The sequence below is a fragment of the Rhamphochromis sp. 'chilingali' genome (assembly GCF_963969265.1).
Source record: "Rhamphochromis sp. 'chilingali' genome assembly, chromosome: 2".
Lineage (NCBI taxonomy): Eukaryota > Metazoa > Chordata > Actinopteri > Cichliformes > Cichlidae > Rhamphochromis > Rhamphochromis sp. 'chilingali'.
The window spans coordinates 64,024,827-64,043,629 of record NC_137930.1 but is presented as its reverse complement, the minus strand read 5'-3'; the positions used below and the strand labels follow the sequence as shown (position 1 = coordinate 64,043,629).

General features: G+C 42.8%; 1 protein-coding gene across 2 annotated transcripts; it reads right to left on the bottom strand.

Annotated features, from left to right (window-relative positions):
* Nucleotides 1-202: 202 nt before the first annotated feature.
* Nucleotides 203-17,720, bottom strand: LOC308383668 (GTPase HRas). Of its 2 annotated transcripts, none has more exons than XM_080861721.1 (6): nucleotides 17,455-17,720; nucleotides 7,234-7,387; nucleotides 6,275-6,453; nucleotides 4,760-4,919; nucleotides 3,987-4,111; nucleotides 203-3,011 (listed from the first exon to the last, which is right to left on the bottom strand). In XM_080861721.1, the coding sequence occupies exons 2-5, from the start codon at nucleotides 7,342-7,344 to the stop codon at nucleotides 3,992-3,994; spliced, it is 570 nt and encodes a 189-aa protein (XP_080717847.1). In that variant the 5' UTR covers nucleotides 7,345-7,387; nucleotides 17,455-17,720; the 3' UTR covers nucleotides 203-3,011; nucleotides 3,987-3,991. The 2 variants fall into 2 exon arrangements, with proteins under 2 accessions (XP_080717847.1, XP_080717846.1); XM_080861720.1 differs by having other exon boundaries at nucleotides 7,234-7,390; nucleotides 17,455-17,719.
* Nucleotides 17,721-18,803: the final 1,083 nt, after the last annotated feature.

Below are 18,803 nucleotides of genomic sequence, written 5' to 3'. Positions count from 1 at the left end.
TCTTCCTTATAAGCAGTTAAATATAAAACATTTATCAAGAATATCTATATATGTCATCAGCTTTTATTATAAGACAAAAGCAATATTAAACCAAAGCTGTCCCAGTCCTTCAACTTCACGGCAGAATACACATAGTAGCCTGCAGGGGGAAGCAAATCACAAACTTAAGAACAAAAGTTTGGTGGCGAGTGGACCAAAGCAGTTTGATCTTGACATCTTTATTCCTGTCCTGCAATACATTTGCCACATTTTCAAAGAGTAAATACATCTTAAATAGCTAAACAGTTGACATTTTTTTCACAAAATCCATCCACGCGCCCATTCCACAGTCTGCAAGGGGACAAACAAGCCCTTGAGCCCACCGAATCCTTGTGCAAAACCCCCAATGGTCCTGAAAGTCTTTGTCATGCTCGCCAGGTTTTCAGACATGTATACTGGTGGTTCACTGGCTGAGTATTGCGACAACATGATGCTTTTTCTAATGCAATGGTAATCTGAATGCATAGATTTGTGAAATTCTATGGTATTATTATATCACGGATGTACTGTTTAAAGATTAACAAGAATACCACAAGGACTGTAATTACATACTACAAACTCCACGCTCCTTTTCCATTGAAATGTCTGAGTACAGTGGATGAAAAATAAAAGCTGGGTACAACACAGCCAAAAGTAGGGCCCCTACGATTATCCCTCAAATAATGTAAGCAATATAAATTGTAAAATCGAGGCTTCTTTCAAACAGTATCAAGAGAGTCAAACACATTCACAGTTCATATCCTTCCTCCAAGCAGAGAAAAGAACACAAAACCTGACCACCATCATCCAGACAGTAATTAGACTGGTCATATTTCTGTAAGCAATGGTGAGAGTGAAAGAGAGTTCATTTGCATGTACAATATCAATTAGGTCAAAAAATAAAAACACTGTTTCCTTTAAAAGAAGGACAATGGCCAGATAAAGTTTGTCATCTGTTACATCAGAGCTTTGGATTTGAAGCAACAGGCTTGTAGTGTTTAGGACTCGGCACATTTCGACACATGCCCAATTCAGTGAACTACTATAATCTAGATATAATCTGTGCTAAATGCAACAATTTAGTCAAATCACTATCACATGTTCCAATGTGATAGAACTGAAATGTCATGAATATTTGATTATGACAAATTGGCTTATGCTGGGTTCTCTCTAAAGTTCATTACTACAGAAAAGCCCGTCTGTGTAGTGTTTTTAGGGACCTGTCTTTCAAATTCTGTACAGCGCATGTCGAAAGTCAACACACTCGTGTCTTTTTTTTTTTTGCACACATAGTTAAAACAAACAAACAAACAATTCAGCAAACTGAACAGATGACCATCTCGCTGCACACATGAGGTACGACCTAGCTAACAGATAAGGCAAAGTAAACACACATCAGTCTTTTTATTCAGGCAGCAAATTAATCCGGTTACGGAGCGCACAAGCCTGTCTGTAATAAGAAACACAAAACAATGCACTCCCATATCCCGCTCCTTACACCTGTTACACACAATAGTCCCACATATACAGTAAATATGGTTCTGACATGACTAGCACCTGACTTGATATTGTTCCTTTGAAAAGCTGAAAGTGGCAGATAAAGCAGAGCAGTGTGAGGATAGTCTGGTGTGTGGAAAAACTGAAGTTTTACTCTGAGGCAGGACTTGTGCATTACACTTTGCAAAAACTAACTTATGACATCTATTAACCCTGGTTTCCTGGACTGATAGATATCCTCCGGGACACCAATTCCTGAGCCTTTTCGTCCACAAGGAGTGATTCTTGCAATCTAAAAATAGCTGTTGTACACCATACAGCTACTAAAATGAAATGCAGAGACTTTTTGCATTGCTGTTTTGTTTTTTTTTAATCGACTCGCTGCCAACTTTAAGGTATTTATCCCATTCTACAGGCAACCTATCGTGCTTTTGCAACTGCAAAGATAACAACAACTACATTTTCATGCACGGTACCTCTCCTTCTTAAACAAAAAGTAAAGCAGAAAAATAAGTAGTCATGACAGAGGGTATATTCCCAATACTTTGTAATTTGGAAAGTAAATTATTCTATTGCACCAGAATCTACGTACACTAACCATTACTATTATTATTCCACAAGACGACTCGCAATGAAACATCTGTAAAGAGAGAAGGCAGCGGTAAGCCATCTATCTAGAAATTCTCCATTCAAGAGATCTAGTCCAAAAGGATCTTCAACTACCTCAGGCAGGTCAAAAAAATGTCAAACCAGGTGCCAGCTGAAATAAGCACTTTCAAAACTGCCAATCAAAAATAAATGTTTCATATCAAATACAAAAATCAAAGTTGTTTTTTTTTTTGTTATTTTACAGGTAGGCTAATTGATAAACAACAAAAAATACAGTCTTTCCCATGTCAGCATCCACCCCCTGTATCCAGTTAGAGCGCAGGGATTTCATTGCCATTCAAAAGAAACCAAAGGCAGGTAGGGTGAAGCGGGAATGGGATGGGTTAGCATGAGAGGTGTTGGGTTAACTAAAAGTCAATTCCAGTTCTTTCCACTGAAGTCACTCATTCCTTCCAGCAGCTAGGTGGGGGATGGGGAGTGGAATCAGGCTTTTAAGGAGGGCGGAGGTGAGATACCCGCCCCCCCAATTACCAGTGTTGAGACTGAAAACAATAAGTTAGCAGGAAAGTTGTGGAGCTACCCAGCGATGCCACATTGCAGCTGACAAAGAGTCATTAGTGGTGTTGCTCACAGGTCGATGTGGACCAACAAAAAAGATGGGGCTGGACCAGTCTAGTTCCGCTAGCCACTTAGGCAATAGTCCAATATTCCCCTTTCCATACAAGTCTATAGTTCAGTCAGCCCTGATGGTTTCTGTCAGGGCTTTTGTTTCAATCATCCTTTTGTTGGAAAAGTTTTTGTTTTCATCGTTGGGTTGTTTCATCTTCCAGTCCTTAAGTCCATGCTGCCACTTTGTGCCGTAGCGTTTCTCAACATGTAGCAGTGAGCTGGGCAAAGAAAGTGACACAAGATATAATTAAAGTTTTAAAACTCAGATTGTTTCAAAAGTGCTTTTTTTTTTTTACAATGAGCATCATCTACACAGAGTTACAGGTGGTCAACAAATGAATGGTGAAACCAACAGAACAGAGATATCAAGCTCATTTTCCATGTTTGACCTTAAGTGGGCCAGACCAGTGAAGCACCCCTTTCTGCCATTGCAAGTACTATGTCTCAGTTTCTCTGCATGATAAAGAAATAATTCTATAGTAAATGGAAGAAATCTGTCAGCATGACTCTTTGGGACTAAATTATAAGTAATAAATGTATCAAATTACAGAAAAAGTAGCTCATTGCCTTTTTTATTGTAAAAGGACTATCTACAATGGAATTTTATATTGTAGATGGTGAAAAATCATAGACATTTTCTTATTTAAATGCTCACCTATTTGTTAATTACTTTAGTGTAATATGAAGTTTTTTATCGGAAGGAAAAATGGTAAAACTTCAAAATATATGGCCTTTCCAAAGCTGTCCTGTGGGCCAGATCGGAGTCTTTGGTGGGTGAGTTCTGGCCCCTGGGCTGTATTTTTGATACCCCTGCAATAGAGCTTTGGGCTACCATGTGCTTTGATCGCTCAGGCTCTGGAGCTCTGAGAAAATATTTCCAAAATTTATGTGTGACTCTGGTGCTACCTAACATATCAGTCCAAAATCTCCCTTACATGTTCAGTTACAATAGCATATAACATCATTTTCATACTCATCAATCAGTGGCTGCTTGTACTCTATGGTTGGGGGCTTGGAAGAGGCCAGCTCCCACCCTAACAGGATAAAGGTGAACAACTTTGTATTAACTTGTAATGATATGTCCCTTTAAAGGTAAACCTTCCCCAAAGCCAGTGAATTCCATCATTCCATGCATTCACAACTTAGCTTTGCAAACTGATTTGGTGACCATTACTGTGTATATAATTTCTCACCTGCATCACGACACCACACAGCGACAGCTCATACAGTCTTGACCACTCTCATCGGGTGGGTTCAACTTCCTCAACTTATGCTGCCTGATCTCTCTAACCAGTGTGTAGAAGGCGTCCTCTACTCCCTGTAAACACACGCAAACACACAGACATACAGAAAAATCCAGGCACTTAAAACACTCCCTTTCAAGGCTCCCATATTAAATGCACGTCTTCTGATTGACAGCAAAGCTTTTAGGTGTGCTCACCAATTGGCAACATTATTAAATACGTTGTCAAGAAATCATGATGACTAAAAAGACTGCATTTCTTTACTTCTTGCATTTCCTTTTGAGTGACAGATATTCTGCAGGTGTAGCGATGAATGCGAGTATGTATGTACCTACATAATGTGTCACAGTGAGTCACAGACAGTGGGAGCTGTGAGGCAACTGGTCCTTATGAGCCCTTTCAAATACTGTAGCTCTGTTCTCAAGCCAAGGTAACCTGGCTATGAGTCACTGCCTGCAGCATAATAAAATGTTCCCAGCAACACAAATCACATCATAGCGCATGGTCTGCTGTAAGATGAGCATGAATATTTTTGCAAAATGTGAAATTACACAGCCTAAATAAGAACACTGACATAACCTGCAGATAACATAATGATGCAGCAAAATTAGCATATGAGGAATTTTAAAGATTCAAACACCAATAAAAGAGGCAGGACACGAGAAAAGTATTCCTCTGCGGAAAAACTTTATGTTGCTCCTTACTTTATGTAAACTGCTTACCTGCCGTGTTTTGGCAGAGGTCTCAATGTAGGGGATGCCATAGGAGCGAGCGAGCTCATGGGCTTGCCTCGTGTCCACCGTGCGCGCAGGGAGGTCACATTTGTTTCCCACAAGGACCATGGGAACATCATCGGAATCCTTAACACGCTTAATCTGTTCTCTGCGTTGCAAAACAAGAAAATTGAAAATTTTGTTTATTTCATTTCCTTATTATTATTTTTGTTCCTTGATACATCCAAGCACTTTATTTAGCCACAGTTACATGTCTGTTGGCTGAGATCCTCCCAGCATCATCAACAGCTCCACCCCTGGAGAACCAACCACCCGGGGAACTTTAGGACCCAGAGGAAGAGCTAGTGCCTACCGGTGCTGGGCTGTGCTGCACTGCTGAAGGAGGGAGGGTGGGTGGGTGGGTGGACAACAGGCAGGCGGCAAACAGCATTACCTCATCACTACAGCAGCAAGTGCCAAATGCCATGCAGCCAGGGGGGACTGAGTGAGAGGAGAGGGTCAGATCACTCCATCAGCCCAGCCTTTCTTCTCAATCAGCCCCAGTATAGCCTGCAGTACAGTCAGCCAAACCCATCTGCAGTCAATACTGCCAATGGTAATTATGACAACACTTGCTCTGAGTTTTGATGTCAAAGCAAACAAGTTACCCTATCAAACCACAGATACTTGTATACCTGGTATTAAGGCGAGTGCTTAAAGTTTAGCTTTAAAGAGTTGTGGATTGGTCTTTATTTGGTGTTTTTGTACATGGATGAACACTGCTCTGCCATGTAGCGCTAGTCAGCACTGATAGTGGGGGGGAAAGTTTTTGTGGGTTTTATTTCTTGTCACAAACAATTGTTGCCTGTAAATACAGGCAGCAGATGTCTAGATAACTCAAAACATTTAACTGGGCACTGAGCCAAAGTGCACTGCATACCTGTATGGTTTAAGAGCAGTTATGCTAAAGCAGGGTCCAAAACAGCTGAGTTGCAATGGCAACAGGCCAAACAAATGTACATTTACACACTCTGGAAACCTGTGACTTAAAGTGTAGCCTCATGCAAGACCAGCAAGTGGATGCCTAATGTGATGAGAAAGAAAAAATGTGGCAAAGAGAGAAAACACTGTCACTTCCAGCTGAAACTATCACCCCCACCCTCCCTTTCTCCTTCCCTGTCCTTGGGAGCGCTACCTCTCCCTGCTTCTCTAATTGAGTCAGGATCGATTTCATTGGCATCGTGCTGTAAGCCTCCAGTTGGGAGCTAAGCTTTCTTTAGCCGTGTTAAACGCTACAGCATGACATCATCAAGTACTGCAGAGAGCTGGCACACACGTATATAAAGCCCTTTTCCTGCAGACCCCACGGGAGTCCCTCTAACACACACTGCATATGCACATCCAGAGAAGCTAACAGACATGATTTAGCACCGGAGCTCCACCCCAACAGGCCTACGGTCTGGCCAAGAAATACAGAGGTGCACATTTTCCAGTTCTCTTTCTTTGCATTACTCTTAGACACACCTATACTGGTGAATGTCCTCAAAAGACTTGGTATTGTTGATGGCGAAGACACACAGGAAGCCCTCCCCCGTCCTCATGTACTGATCCCTCATGGCGCTGTACTCCTCTTGACCTGCAGTGTCCAGGATGTCCAACAGGCAGGTCTCCCCGTCGATCACAACCTGCTTCCTGTATGAGTCCTGCAGAAAAAGACAAACTTGCACTTTTAGAGAAGTGCTAAAGACATCACACAAAACTGATAGTTCACCTTAATGTAACCGGTGGTCCATTGCAGATTCTTACCCTGGGTCACTCAGGGCAAAGAAGTATACTATAGGGACACTATGTCAGTGACTGAATGTTGCTTGACTGTAATCAACTTAGGTTACTTTGTTAAATTCCCTCCTCACTTTCAGGTCAAATGAAAATCAAGAGATCAGAGGAGCAGGGTATCAGAGCCAATGTTTAGCCTTCCAACATGCAGTCACAAAAACATGGGAGTGCTGTCCCTTTGTTTGTTAGAGCATAGGGGCCAGGAATGCAAATACACAAAAAGGACATTGTCTGGCCAGAGGCAGGCGTGGTGAGAAAGAGAGGGATAGAGAGGGAGAAAAAGGGGAGAAAAGACAGGAGAAGACATTCTCACTGGCCTTCCTCTTTGCTCTGCAATATATTCCAGTGTCTTTTTCCTCAGGAAAATATTGAGTAAAAGGTGGAGAAAATGCTTTTCTCTTTTCTGAAATTATGGATTTCTTTCAAGCCTTGTCATTTGGAGGATTGCCACAGAAGTTAATTAATTAAAGTAACTTGGTTTAGACTGTGTGGTTGGACATTTATATAAAACATCTAATTACGCAAAGACTGCACATGAACCATTTTAAAGAATGTCGCAGAAGCACACAACAGTTCAAGGGGAAATACTTCATCTAAAGATAACTGCTGCAGGAATAATGTACAGAACACGTAGAAGCACGTCATACCTCTATTGTGGGGTCATATTCATCCACAAAGTGGTTCTGGATCAGCTGTATGGTAAGTGCACTCTTGCCCACGCCTCCAGCTCCCACCACCACCAGCTTATACTCCGTCATGTTCGCAGCTGCAGCTCAACCACACACTCACACACAACCACCGCTGCTGGAGAGAGGAAAAGGTGCAGGTTAGTATAATGACCAAAATAAACATGACACACAGTTTTGACAAGCACGTGTCAAGATTGACGTGTCCTCAATTGGTGGTACAGACAAAACATATGACAATACCATTAATGCCCACTGGTGAGAAACACGAGTGGTTGTGTATGCTGAAGTGTGTGCATGCAGTGGGGGCTGTAGTTGAGACCCTCAAAAGGGAATGTGAAAAATGTGCTGAAGGTACTCAATGTTCCAGTCCTCTCCCGCTCAGTGTTAGCAGCAAAAAGTGTGCATGAGAGGGAGTAAGAGAGAAAAAGGAGGGGCATCACACTGGCAGATAGATCCATATCACTCAGGGTTTAGATTACTGAGGTCTACCCTCGACCATACAGGGACAGTGATCCAAAAATAAACAAATACATATTAATAAAGATCAAATTGAGTCAATACTAGAACATTTTTAATAAAATAATTCTAAAAATATATTTAAAACTCTTCCACTGTTTCATTTTAACGATGAGGTAAATCACTATCTACGAGACTGTTGTTATGAAGGATTTCTTGTTGATTCACTCTACAGCGATCCATCCAGGAGGGTTACAATTTTATGACCCCCAGGTGTGCCTGCAGTTGCCCCCTACGCTCCACCACACCCACTTAATATGTCCAGTCGATGTAACGTGGTCAAGTTAACCATAAATCAAGCCATGTTATTAAAGAAATACGCAAGTCTCGCGAGGAAACATACGCGATATCAATTTTACAAAATGTACAAAATGGTACAAAATGGCGCCGGTGAGGTCGGCTGCCGTGCTGGATGCTCTGCCCTAACTTCTCCACTTTTTGCAGTTTTTCGTCACTTTTTGCTATATCTGCGATAATCTTGCATGGGCATCATGCAAAACACACAAATCCGCTACAGTAGAGACACTTTGGTTTCTATTGGTCTGCAGTACACGAACATTTCACCATGTTTAACTCCGGACCCAACCTGGCCAAAGGAGATCCTGAGAGAGAACAAAGGACGCGACCCTAAGCGACGGCCTCGAGGTAAAAGAGCCGGCATCAGGAACAGGCTACGGGCTCGCGCACACCGCGCACCCATGCCCAGTATCCTGCTAGCCAATGTTCAATCCATCGAGAACAAGCTTGATGACCTCAGAGCCAGAATCAAGTTCCAGAGAGACATTCGGGACTGCAACCTCCTCTGCTTCACCGAGACTTGGCTGAACCCAGCGATACCAGACCACGCTGTGCAGCCGACGGGGTTCTTTTCGGTTTACCGCATGGACAGGACAATGGAGTCGGGGAAGAAAAGAGGTGGTGGAGTGTGTTTGATGGTGAACAACAGATGGTGCGACAGCACAAACATCTCCCCACTCACACGCTCTTGCTCGCCCAATCTGGAGCTTTTGATCGTTAAGTGTCGCCCTTTCTATCTCCCTCGGGAATTCACTGCGGTCATTGCCTGCACTGTTTACATTCCGCCTCACGCGGACTCGGACACTGCCTTATGTGAGCTACATGAGGCTCTCACACATCAACAAACACTTCACCGAGATGCCGCACTCATTGTTATGGGAGATTTTAACAGAGTGAATCTCAAACGGACATTTCACAACCTTCACCAGCACATCAACTGCCCCACCCGGGGCACGAGGACATTAGACCACTGCTACACCCCGTTCAAGAACTGTTACAAGGCTCAGCCCCTGCCGGCATTTGGAAAATCGGACCATTCCGCCATCTTCCTCATACCTGCTTACAAACAAAGGCTAAAGCAGCAACCACCAATCAGGAGGGAGGTCGCTCGCTGGACGGACCAATCGGTGGCCGCGCTGCAGGACGCACTGGATGACGCAGACTGGGACATGTTTCGGCGCAGCTCTGATGACATCAACATGTTTACGGAAGCGGTTGTGGGATTTATCGGGAAACTAGCGGACGACACAGCAGAAAGAACTATCATCCGAACGTTTCCCAACCAGAAGCCGTGGGTGGATAAAAACATCCGCGACGCTCTGAGATCACGCACCGCTGCCTACAATGAAGGGCTTGTCTCCGGTAATATGGACCTATACAAGGCTGCGTCCTACAACGTGCGCAGCGCGGTCCGAAAGGCAAAGCGGAGCTACGGGGAAAAACTAGAGTCACAGCTACGACAGTGCGACTCTAGGAGCCTGTGGAAAGGACTGCGGACTATAACGGACTATAAACGACCAGCTTCTTCAATGATGAATGCCGATGCTTCACTGGCTGATGAGCTGAACACGTTTTATGCTCGCTTCGACGCCGCAGCAATTAAAACAACAAACGGCTGTGCGCGCTCGGAGTGCACCAGTGAAGAAAATGCATTCGTCATCACAGAGCATGCCGTGAGGAACACCTTCAGGAGGGTGAACACCAGGAAGGCAGCAGGACCAGATGCAATCCCTGGCCGGGTCCTTAGAGCCTGCGCTGATCAACTAGCACCGGTGTTCACGGAGATCTTCAACCTCTCCCTGGCCCAAGCTGTGGTTCCCACGTGCTTCAAACGGTCCATTATTGTCCCTGTTCCAAAGAAACAACAGCCCGCTTGCCACAATGACTACCGTCCAGTAGCACTGACTTCAATTGTGATGAAGTGTTTTGAAAGACTGATGAGAGATCACATCACTTCTTCACTTCCTCCCACCATCGACTCACTTCAGTTTGCTTACCGGACTAATCTTTCCACAGACGATGCCATATCTCACCTGCTCCACACATCCCTGAGTCACCTGGACACTGGCAGAGGGAATTATGTTAGGATGCTGTTCGTGGACTACAGTTCAGCATTCAACACAATAATTCCCTCTAAGCTTTTCACCAAGTTGACGGATCTAGGACTCAGCTCATCACTGTGTCAGTGGATCCTCAACTTCCTCACAGACAGACCCCAATCAGTGAGGGTAGGAAAACAAGTCTCCCCCTCCATCTCACTCAGCACTGGAGTGCCTCAGGGCTGTGTTTTAAGCCCCCTGCTGTACTCACTGTACACTTATGACTGTGTAGCCACATCCGACACCACCTCCATTGTCAAGTTTGCTGACGACACTGCTGTTGTGGGCCTGATCTCCGACAACATCGAGACGGCCTACCTGGAGGAGATTAGGAACCTGGAGACCTGGTGCCAGGAGAATAACCTCCTCCTAAACATCAGCAAGACTAAGGAGCTGATCGTGGACTTCACTACAAAGCAGGCGAGGAATTACAAACCCCTCATCATCAGTGGCACGCCAGTGGAGAGAGTGGACAGTTTCCGATACCTGGGTGTCCACATCACTCAGGACCTGTCATGGTCCTGTCACATCAACACCCTGGTTAAGAAAGCCCGTCAGCGTCTCTTCTTCCTCAGAAGACTTAGAGACTTCCATCTGCCACTGAAGGTGCTCAAGAACTTCTACTCCTGCACCATCGAGAGCATCCTGACGTCAAACATCTGCACCTGGTTTGGGAACAGCACCAAGCAGGACAGACGAGATCTGCAAAGGGTGGTGCGCTCGGCAGAACGCATCATTCAATCAGAGCTCCCTGACCTGCTGTCCATCTACACCAAGCGGTGCAAGTCCAAAGCTAGGAAGATTATGATGGACCTCTCCCATCCCAACAATGGACTCTTCTCACTGTTGAGGTCTGGGAAGCGCTTTCGCTCCCTTAAGGCCAAAACAGAGAGAATGAAGAGGAGCTTCTTCCCCCAGGCTATTCGGGGCCTGAACCAGGTGTAGGACTGGACTCTCCCAACACGTCACTATAAGACTGGACTCTCACACACGTCACCACACGCACCACCACACATTTCCTATAATCCTATAATTCCTATAATTTATAATCCTTATCTTTATAATCTCTTCTGCTATTTGCACATTCTTTACTGTAAATTCCTAAGTTAATTTGTAAATTTTTGTAGTAAATTGTAAATATTGTAAAACTTTTCTTCTGTCATTTAATGGTCGGGCATTGTACAGCTACAAGCATTTCACCCCCATGTCATACTGTGTATGGTTGTGTGTGTGTGACAAATAAAATTTGAATTTGAATTTTATGTTACCTGAAACGGGCACACTCAAACCTACATAAATTTAGGAGAAATGATTAAAACTGGGAGAAAAACCAAGTTATTCAAATATTAATGAGATGTTTTTCCAGTGTAATAGATTTTTGCATGCTTAAAAATGTGGGAAAACTTGCGTATATTACAATTTTGCTCATTTCACCACCAAACTAGGTGAAGCTGCAAATATTCATGTACAGACACAAACCAGTGCAAAGACACGTACCCACAGGTCATCTTCCCCCACCACAGCGTTGCTGGCCAGTAAAATTCCAGTGTTAAAGAGAAAGTAGTCATATGGTTTTTCTGTTATGTTCTGTGGCAAAGTGAGACTCATTGTATGGACAGCTGACCACAAACTCACCAAATATGCAACCTAAAAATGACCAAATAGCTTCTGAGTAGAAGACATGATGAGTTAGATTTATTACTGACTGATATGAACTTGTTGTGCTGGTTTTATAACATTAAATCGGCTACAAATCTATGACTAACAACAAGTGTGCTGGAGGCCCATTGTAACTACAGGACTCTACTATGGTTACAGTTTGACATTGTAGTAATAATGAGTGGAATAATAATGATGTCATATCTGGTTAAAGACCTAAGAGGAAAGTAACTGAGAACAGTTATAAATGATAGAAAGCCATGTGTCTTAACAGAAGCATAGTTTCACTTTCTGTTTGACAATTTAGACCAACAACCTCTAGACGCCACCTCTACGTCAAATATCTGTCTTTCAAACAGCAAAGCCTCGGTTGTCATAATTGTACTATACAATGAATCTAAAGTGTATATACAGTCTATATATAATATGGGCTGGTTCAAAAAAAAGGGAGGGTGACCTTAAAGGGAGAGCAGCTAAAACAGCTTGTTTCAGACAGTGAGCCCCCCAGCATGAGACAAATAAGACTCATTTTGAACCGTGACTAATGCAAAATGACTCTGATAAATATTCAAGGTGAAAACTCGTATATTATAAGTCCTCCTAAACAAAACAGTTCACTATTAACACTAACTTTACTTAACACCCAGTGTAACCCTAAATCTCTCTTCCTCAAAAGTTTAAACTATGTCTCATTTAGCATAAAAGACGGGCACATGTGGGTTAAACATCTCCACATGCTCATTAATAGTGTCTCACTTTGCTGAATGGTCCTGAAGAGGAAAATCATTAACCTGCACCACCTGCTGCAGTGTATAATCAATCTGTCAGGATTTCATGAGCAGCACAGTTCACATATGCTCTTTTACCTTCCGCAGGGAGCCGTGTGTCATCCCTCATATAAAATGCACTCTTTGTTATAGCTGCTACACAAACTACTTGCGCGCTTAAGAGTGTAAACATCAGGGCTTCAGTTGACCTGAGCAGTAAACACTCACGCCCTGTCTCTTGTGCTTTGACTCCCAAAGGAATGAAAGTACAAGCAATAGCTGGGGTGAATCTTGAACTCTAACAGTATAAAGAGAGAAGTAACAGGTGGCCTGTCATAAACACAGCCTGTGGTCAGTTCAATAACCGGACAAGACACAGAATTTCAAAAGAAAATGAAACATATAAGGTCAATTTAGCTGTGGAGAGGAAAAAAATAACAGACGTTCTATATTTGTCTCTGGGTGTGGTGTTGTATTAATAGAATCTGCATTCTCAGAAAGAAAAAAAAAGTCCTGTTTGGGTTATTTGTGTCTGAGGCTGTATGTGCCTGTGCTGTTAGGACAAACTAAGATTAACCAAGACTGCAATAATGTTAATGATTGAGAGACAACCAGACTTGCTAAGTTGAGGACACAGTCATTTAACTGCTCTCATTCAATCACCATGATACGCAAGCACACAAACGCACACACTCCTGCATCCCGTAAGCCACTGCTTCACCTTAATGGAACAGGTAGCTCTGAGCACCATCACCATTACCAACAACGACCTCCTTGTCAAAACACCCTCGCTGCTATAACTCTGAAACACAACAGGAAGGGAATTATACTGACCCCTCAAACTTGTGGTTAAACATTTAGCTTCCTTTTCCCTCAGTGTAAATAAATCAGCCTGGTACACAGTGCAGCCTGCCCTGGCTGGACTGCAGACTCTGGTGGAGTAGCAGAGCCAGTCTAGCTCCTTAGAGCCCCCTCTAACTAAATAAACAGCAGCTGTGTGGCGAACAGAGACTTGTGTGGGGCAGGCAGACGCTGGAACACCTTTGGCTGCTGAAACTCCAGACAGGGCAAGGATCAACAATAATAGACTCATCGGCAGTTATTTCACGTTTAGTGTGGACACAAGATAAAATGTTCAACTATAGACAAGTCATTTAGATCAAAGATTTGATATGACTTATTCCAGTTCACTAAAAGACAGGATGACCAATATGCCATCATACAGGATGAAACACTTGATGACTAAAACTGAATACTCAACCATACTGTTGGTCAGCTGTTCCACGTATTCGCTCTGTTTTGTCATATCTAAACATTATTGTTAATCAGAGATTGATCAGATGCCACAAGCCTCACTGGTGAGCACTTGTGCATCTTAATTTCACTTGCTGCCTCACAATTAACAATAAAAGCACTGTTTTTCACAGAATTGGATTCTATTTGTGGCAGTAGCGGCCTGGACAGTTAGCCAGTAGGGAAACTCAAGCCTGAAAGAGCTAGATGGGGTCACAGCATTAAAACTAAAGAAGCTAAATCATTCTGGGTTGAGATTTTTTCGAAAAAATGAAATGTTGCCAAAGCCTATGAGAGATTCACACAGAAATATGCATGAAATGCCTCCTTTTTACCCGATATTCATCAATATGGCAGTGATAACTCGTGCGCTGAACTGATTAGTATGACGAATTTAGGCCAAACAAAAACAAAAAAAGATAGCTACATAATCGAATACAGCATCATACACAGTTCTTCAACATTTAACACACGTGGTTACAGCATTTTTTCTACATAACCAGATCTCTAGTGTACACCTGCCAAGCCAGTGATATTTACAGCCTAAAAAATGCAAATTCAACACATCCATGCATCGCTACTGGGAGTTCAGAGGAGGGAAAGCAGACAGCCGTCTTCTCTCAAACTAGGCCATGTCAGCTGCTGATTAATAATCCTCATATACATATGGAGATGAATAGCAAAATCAGTCACTGACACAGACAGTGCTGCGTTTCTACAGCCACTTGTTGTCAGGAGGGGCTCATACTGAGCGGGTCTTTGTGTAGATAGAGAGGAAAGACGAGGACACAGCCTCTGGAGGTCAAAATCATTAGTACTTGCATCAATTTCATCCACACTCAGGGACTAAGCAAAAGAGTGTTTTGTCTGAGCTCTCCTCTACACACAGATGGGTATGTTGGGTATAGCTGTATCAAACACAATATATCCCCATCTTCTCCTCTGCAATCCCGAGTGGAGTTGCTCTCAGCGTATGGTTAAACTCTGCTACCTTTATTTGCACACATGTGAAAACTTGCATTCATGATGTGGCAATTGTCTGTGTCCTTTTTACACACGGTGTACATGTGACCAAAGTAATTATCCTACAGCAGGGTGACTTTTGTTAGTCATTCAACAAAAAACAGTAATGAATCTGCCACAGCTGTCACACAGGCCGCACCTATCTCATTCCAAAGTTCCCAAAACCTTTGTAGAGCAGCTCTCTAATATGATCAAGGGCCACTATTTAGCATGTTTGAGTTTAGGGTTATTTATAGTGCACCACCGCCGGTCTGAAATTAACAGTCCATTTTGAAACCCTAGAGCCTCGCCTGGACCAAAAGGATAATCTTACATGACAGCTTACGGAGGGTGCAAGCAAAGAGCAGCAATTCAGATGGTAGCAGGAGAGTTCATTGGCAAGGGAGAAGACTGCTCTCTATATATACACCAAGGGCATAACAAACACAGAAGAGAAGAGTCTAGCAAGAAAGTGAAAAATATTAAACATAATGAAAATCCTCCAAGCCAAACTTCATTGCATCTTTTTCATCTTCTCAACACACGTGACACAAGGAGCTAGGTACATGGATGACCGTCTTCCTCAACATGCACTCTGGTCTCCATTTAAGTGCTTAATTGGTTAAAGGCTCCATACTGGCAGAGCCACAAGCCCACTGCAGAGATAATAGATTTTTAATGGAGCTATGATGGTAAGGAGACCCTCTCAAGGGAGGTGTCACGGTCAAATACGGAGACTCCGAGACCCATCCTAAAGTCTCGATAACCACCCCACCCTCCCTCTGCTTTCCAGTGACATCATTCTTCTAAACAGCATCCAAAACACTAAGTGTTTTCCACCAGCTTAGGAATGAAGCGCTATTCTTCTCTCAGGCCAGTGAAACACAATTACGTGAAGACATTGGTTCAGATTTTATGAAGTTGGTAGGAGGGTCAAACTGACTACAACATAGTTAAAAAAATTTACTCTTTTCTCTAGAATTTAACACAAAGCTGAATTTGGTTCTTTTAATAAACCATTTCTTTCCAAATTTCTAAATGTTTCACTATCTAAAGAGGCCTTTTAGCTGTTCTGAAAGCCACTAGCCTCTAGTGACCTTTTCCCTACTGGGTCATCCTTTTAGTTTGTAGGACAGGGTGACACAGTGGAGGCAGCAGCAGAGATAAAAAGAGCAGCTGACCTCCACACAAAAGCCTGCCGGTTGGAGGAGCTGCAAGGGTTATCATTAGACACCTAACACCCCCAAAACTCTAAATGTGGGCTCTGGGTAAATCTCAATGAGTTGTTTTAGTTCATGAAACAATGTGAAAGCAAAGAAAGCATCTTCTGGGTCACATAAAAACACCTAATGTCCATTCAACCCCCCCCCCCCCCCCCCCCCCACACACACACACACACACACATCAATACTAAAACCCAGCAGGGAACGGTGTTATTCGTAAAATTTTGGTTTTTAGAGTCACACTTACTGCTTGGCTGCATAAAAACCTTCAAAGGAAAAAACGAAGACACATTGACCTCACACCTCAATCACTGGACCACCTCCAACTGTTTTCCAGCTGACTTGCCAAAACGCTACAGACACCAACACCAATATTTACTCACACAGAATCACTGCAAAGCCTCCTTCTCGTAGTCATATAGACTGATGCACATTCACTTGCATGATTATGACTTTCACAGAAGATGCTGTGGTCAGCGAACGTGACGATGTGGCGGATTAAAAAAAGAAACCGTGTACCGGAAAGCCCCAAGAAAAACACACGAGTGAAACACTTTCTGTTGTATTGCCTAAGAGGGCACTCATTCAAATGTTTGATACTACTTTGAATGCTGAGTGCATTTAATTATTTACTGTCCAGGAGCTTCTATGGCCATTCGCTGAGTGTTTGGTGCTGTCTTTGTAAATCCCTTTCACCTTACTAGCCATTTTTTTTTATCAGATACGAGACTTGAAATGATCATCTTTGTGAATGCCTTGTAATGGAATCTCACTTCCGCAGTGATAGCTTTTATTCACTGTGACGGGGCGTCACCCTAGTTGTCTCTGACGCCACTATCGAGACCAGCAACCTCACAGCCTGCTCCAGTCTTTTCCTTATACAATACAAAAGACAGAGGTACATTAGCATCTATTGCAATGGCACTTGCAAATGTCTTCGGTTTCTCTTTCAAAGTGAGGTAAAGCGGGGGGAAATCCTGGATGGTCATGTTATCCCTTTATAACCAAGTTTTAACACCCAAACTCAAGGAAGACCGCTTACCAAAAAATATATAATTGGCTTAAAACAGTCAGGGGCTGGGAGGAAAAATCATTCTATGTAGGCAGGGTAGAAAGAAGGCTGAGTTCTAAGCAGGATAATGTTCAAGCTCGCCGGGCGTGAATTAAAAAATGTTATGATAGCTAGCTAACCTGTTTTTCTGTAAGGACCGCAATCTCCAGCGGTGCCCAAATAACTGAAAGCACTTAAGAGAGGACATATTTCTCGGTGAGGGGAAAAAAACCGACATTTTTCGTAAGCAAGGATGTGTACAGTATACTTACAACAGGCAGAGGTCTATTGGCGACAGGAGCGGCGTTTCTACCGGAGAGGAAGAAGAAAATCTTTCAATTGTTTTGCTTCTCCGCTGAAATCGGAAAAAAGCCACAAAATATTCCGAGTCTCTTTCCCCGTTTCTTCAGGTATTTGCGTCCTATTCACTGTAAGAAACGGTGTAATTTTAAGTAGCTAAACTGCACCAAGGCATTCATTGGTCCTGGGTCCTATAATGTGCCCGCGTTGAACAATGTGCTTCCCAGAGAGAGCGGAGGGGATGAGGAGAGTAGTGCCCACGCCCAGCTCTATCAAACATAGATCCGCCCCGGTTACCAAGCATGTTACCGTGGCGTTCTTGTGCTGTCGGATTTTTGGCAACTCCACTGTGAAGGCCACTGGATCTACACATTTAAGCGCTAAATCCGAGTATTTAAAGAGGCACGTAAATCTGAATTCATGCAAAAACCTGAAAGTCATGAATGCCAAGTTAATTCGTTTGACAAACAGGAACGCTGTCTTTTTTTAAAAAAAAAAATTACTATTATCCATCTCTACCCAGCATAACCCTTCGCCACTCTGAAAAGTAAGTGCCACCCAAACAGATGACTAGCAGTGTTTTGGTTGAGAATATCCAAAGTTTAAAAACGAATAAACTAAATCACCAAAACTTCCCAGACATTATGATTGTTTTTCTATGTGATGACTCAAGGTTGGGAACCGGTGATAGTTATAAAGGTAATGTCGAAATTATGTGGTAGGGGAGAGCAGGCGTGATTGTAACACTTTTTGTTTCAGTAGTTACAACTCAGTAGGATGTAATTTTGAAACAAAATACCGTTATTGGTCCACTCCAAGTAGTAATGTTTCTAACCTTTTCATATTCAATTTCACAGATTACTTATTCAGGATTGTTGATTTTTTTTTTAACTGTATGTTTTTTTTCTTCATATTTTTCTGTTCCAGGTGCTGGGATTTTTTTTTTTATTCCATGCAAGTGCAACAGTTGGCCACTCATTGTGGTTTTATGCTTGTGCTCTGATCCTTTCTGTAATTTTTTTCCCCTCCTGATCCAGACTTTCTTAATGTTTTTAGTTCTCTAGTCTTTCTGACGGTTTCAACAATTTTCTTTGGACACTGACTGATTTTTTTGTACTCATTTTGTAGCTCAGTCCATGTGCTTGACCAAGGCTGAGGACTTGTTGTAGACATAACCCAAATGCTTTTGAGGAATATTTTTTTTTGTTCAACCACTCACTAACACTGACTGTATGAATCATTCAAGTATAAGAAATGTACCTCACTCGAGGCATGAATCAGCGTTGTGTCTAAACATAATTTAAATTGGTATTTTTAGTCT

Coding starts and splice junctions, on each gene's coding strand:
- LOC308383668 (XM_080861721.1), bottom strand. CDS start 7,344: ATGACGGAGTATAAGCTGGTGGTGGTGGGAGCTGGAGGCGTGGGCAAG. Junction 6,454..7,233: donor AATATGACCCCACAATAGAG/GTATGACGTGCT, acceptor CTTTTTCTGCAG/GACTCATACAGGAAGCAGGT. Junction 4,112..4,759: donor CCTCTGCCAAAACACGGCAG/GTAAGCAGTTTA, acceptor GTGTGTTTACAG/GGAGTAGAGGACGCCTTCTA.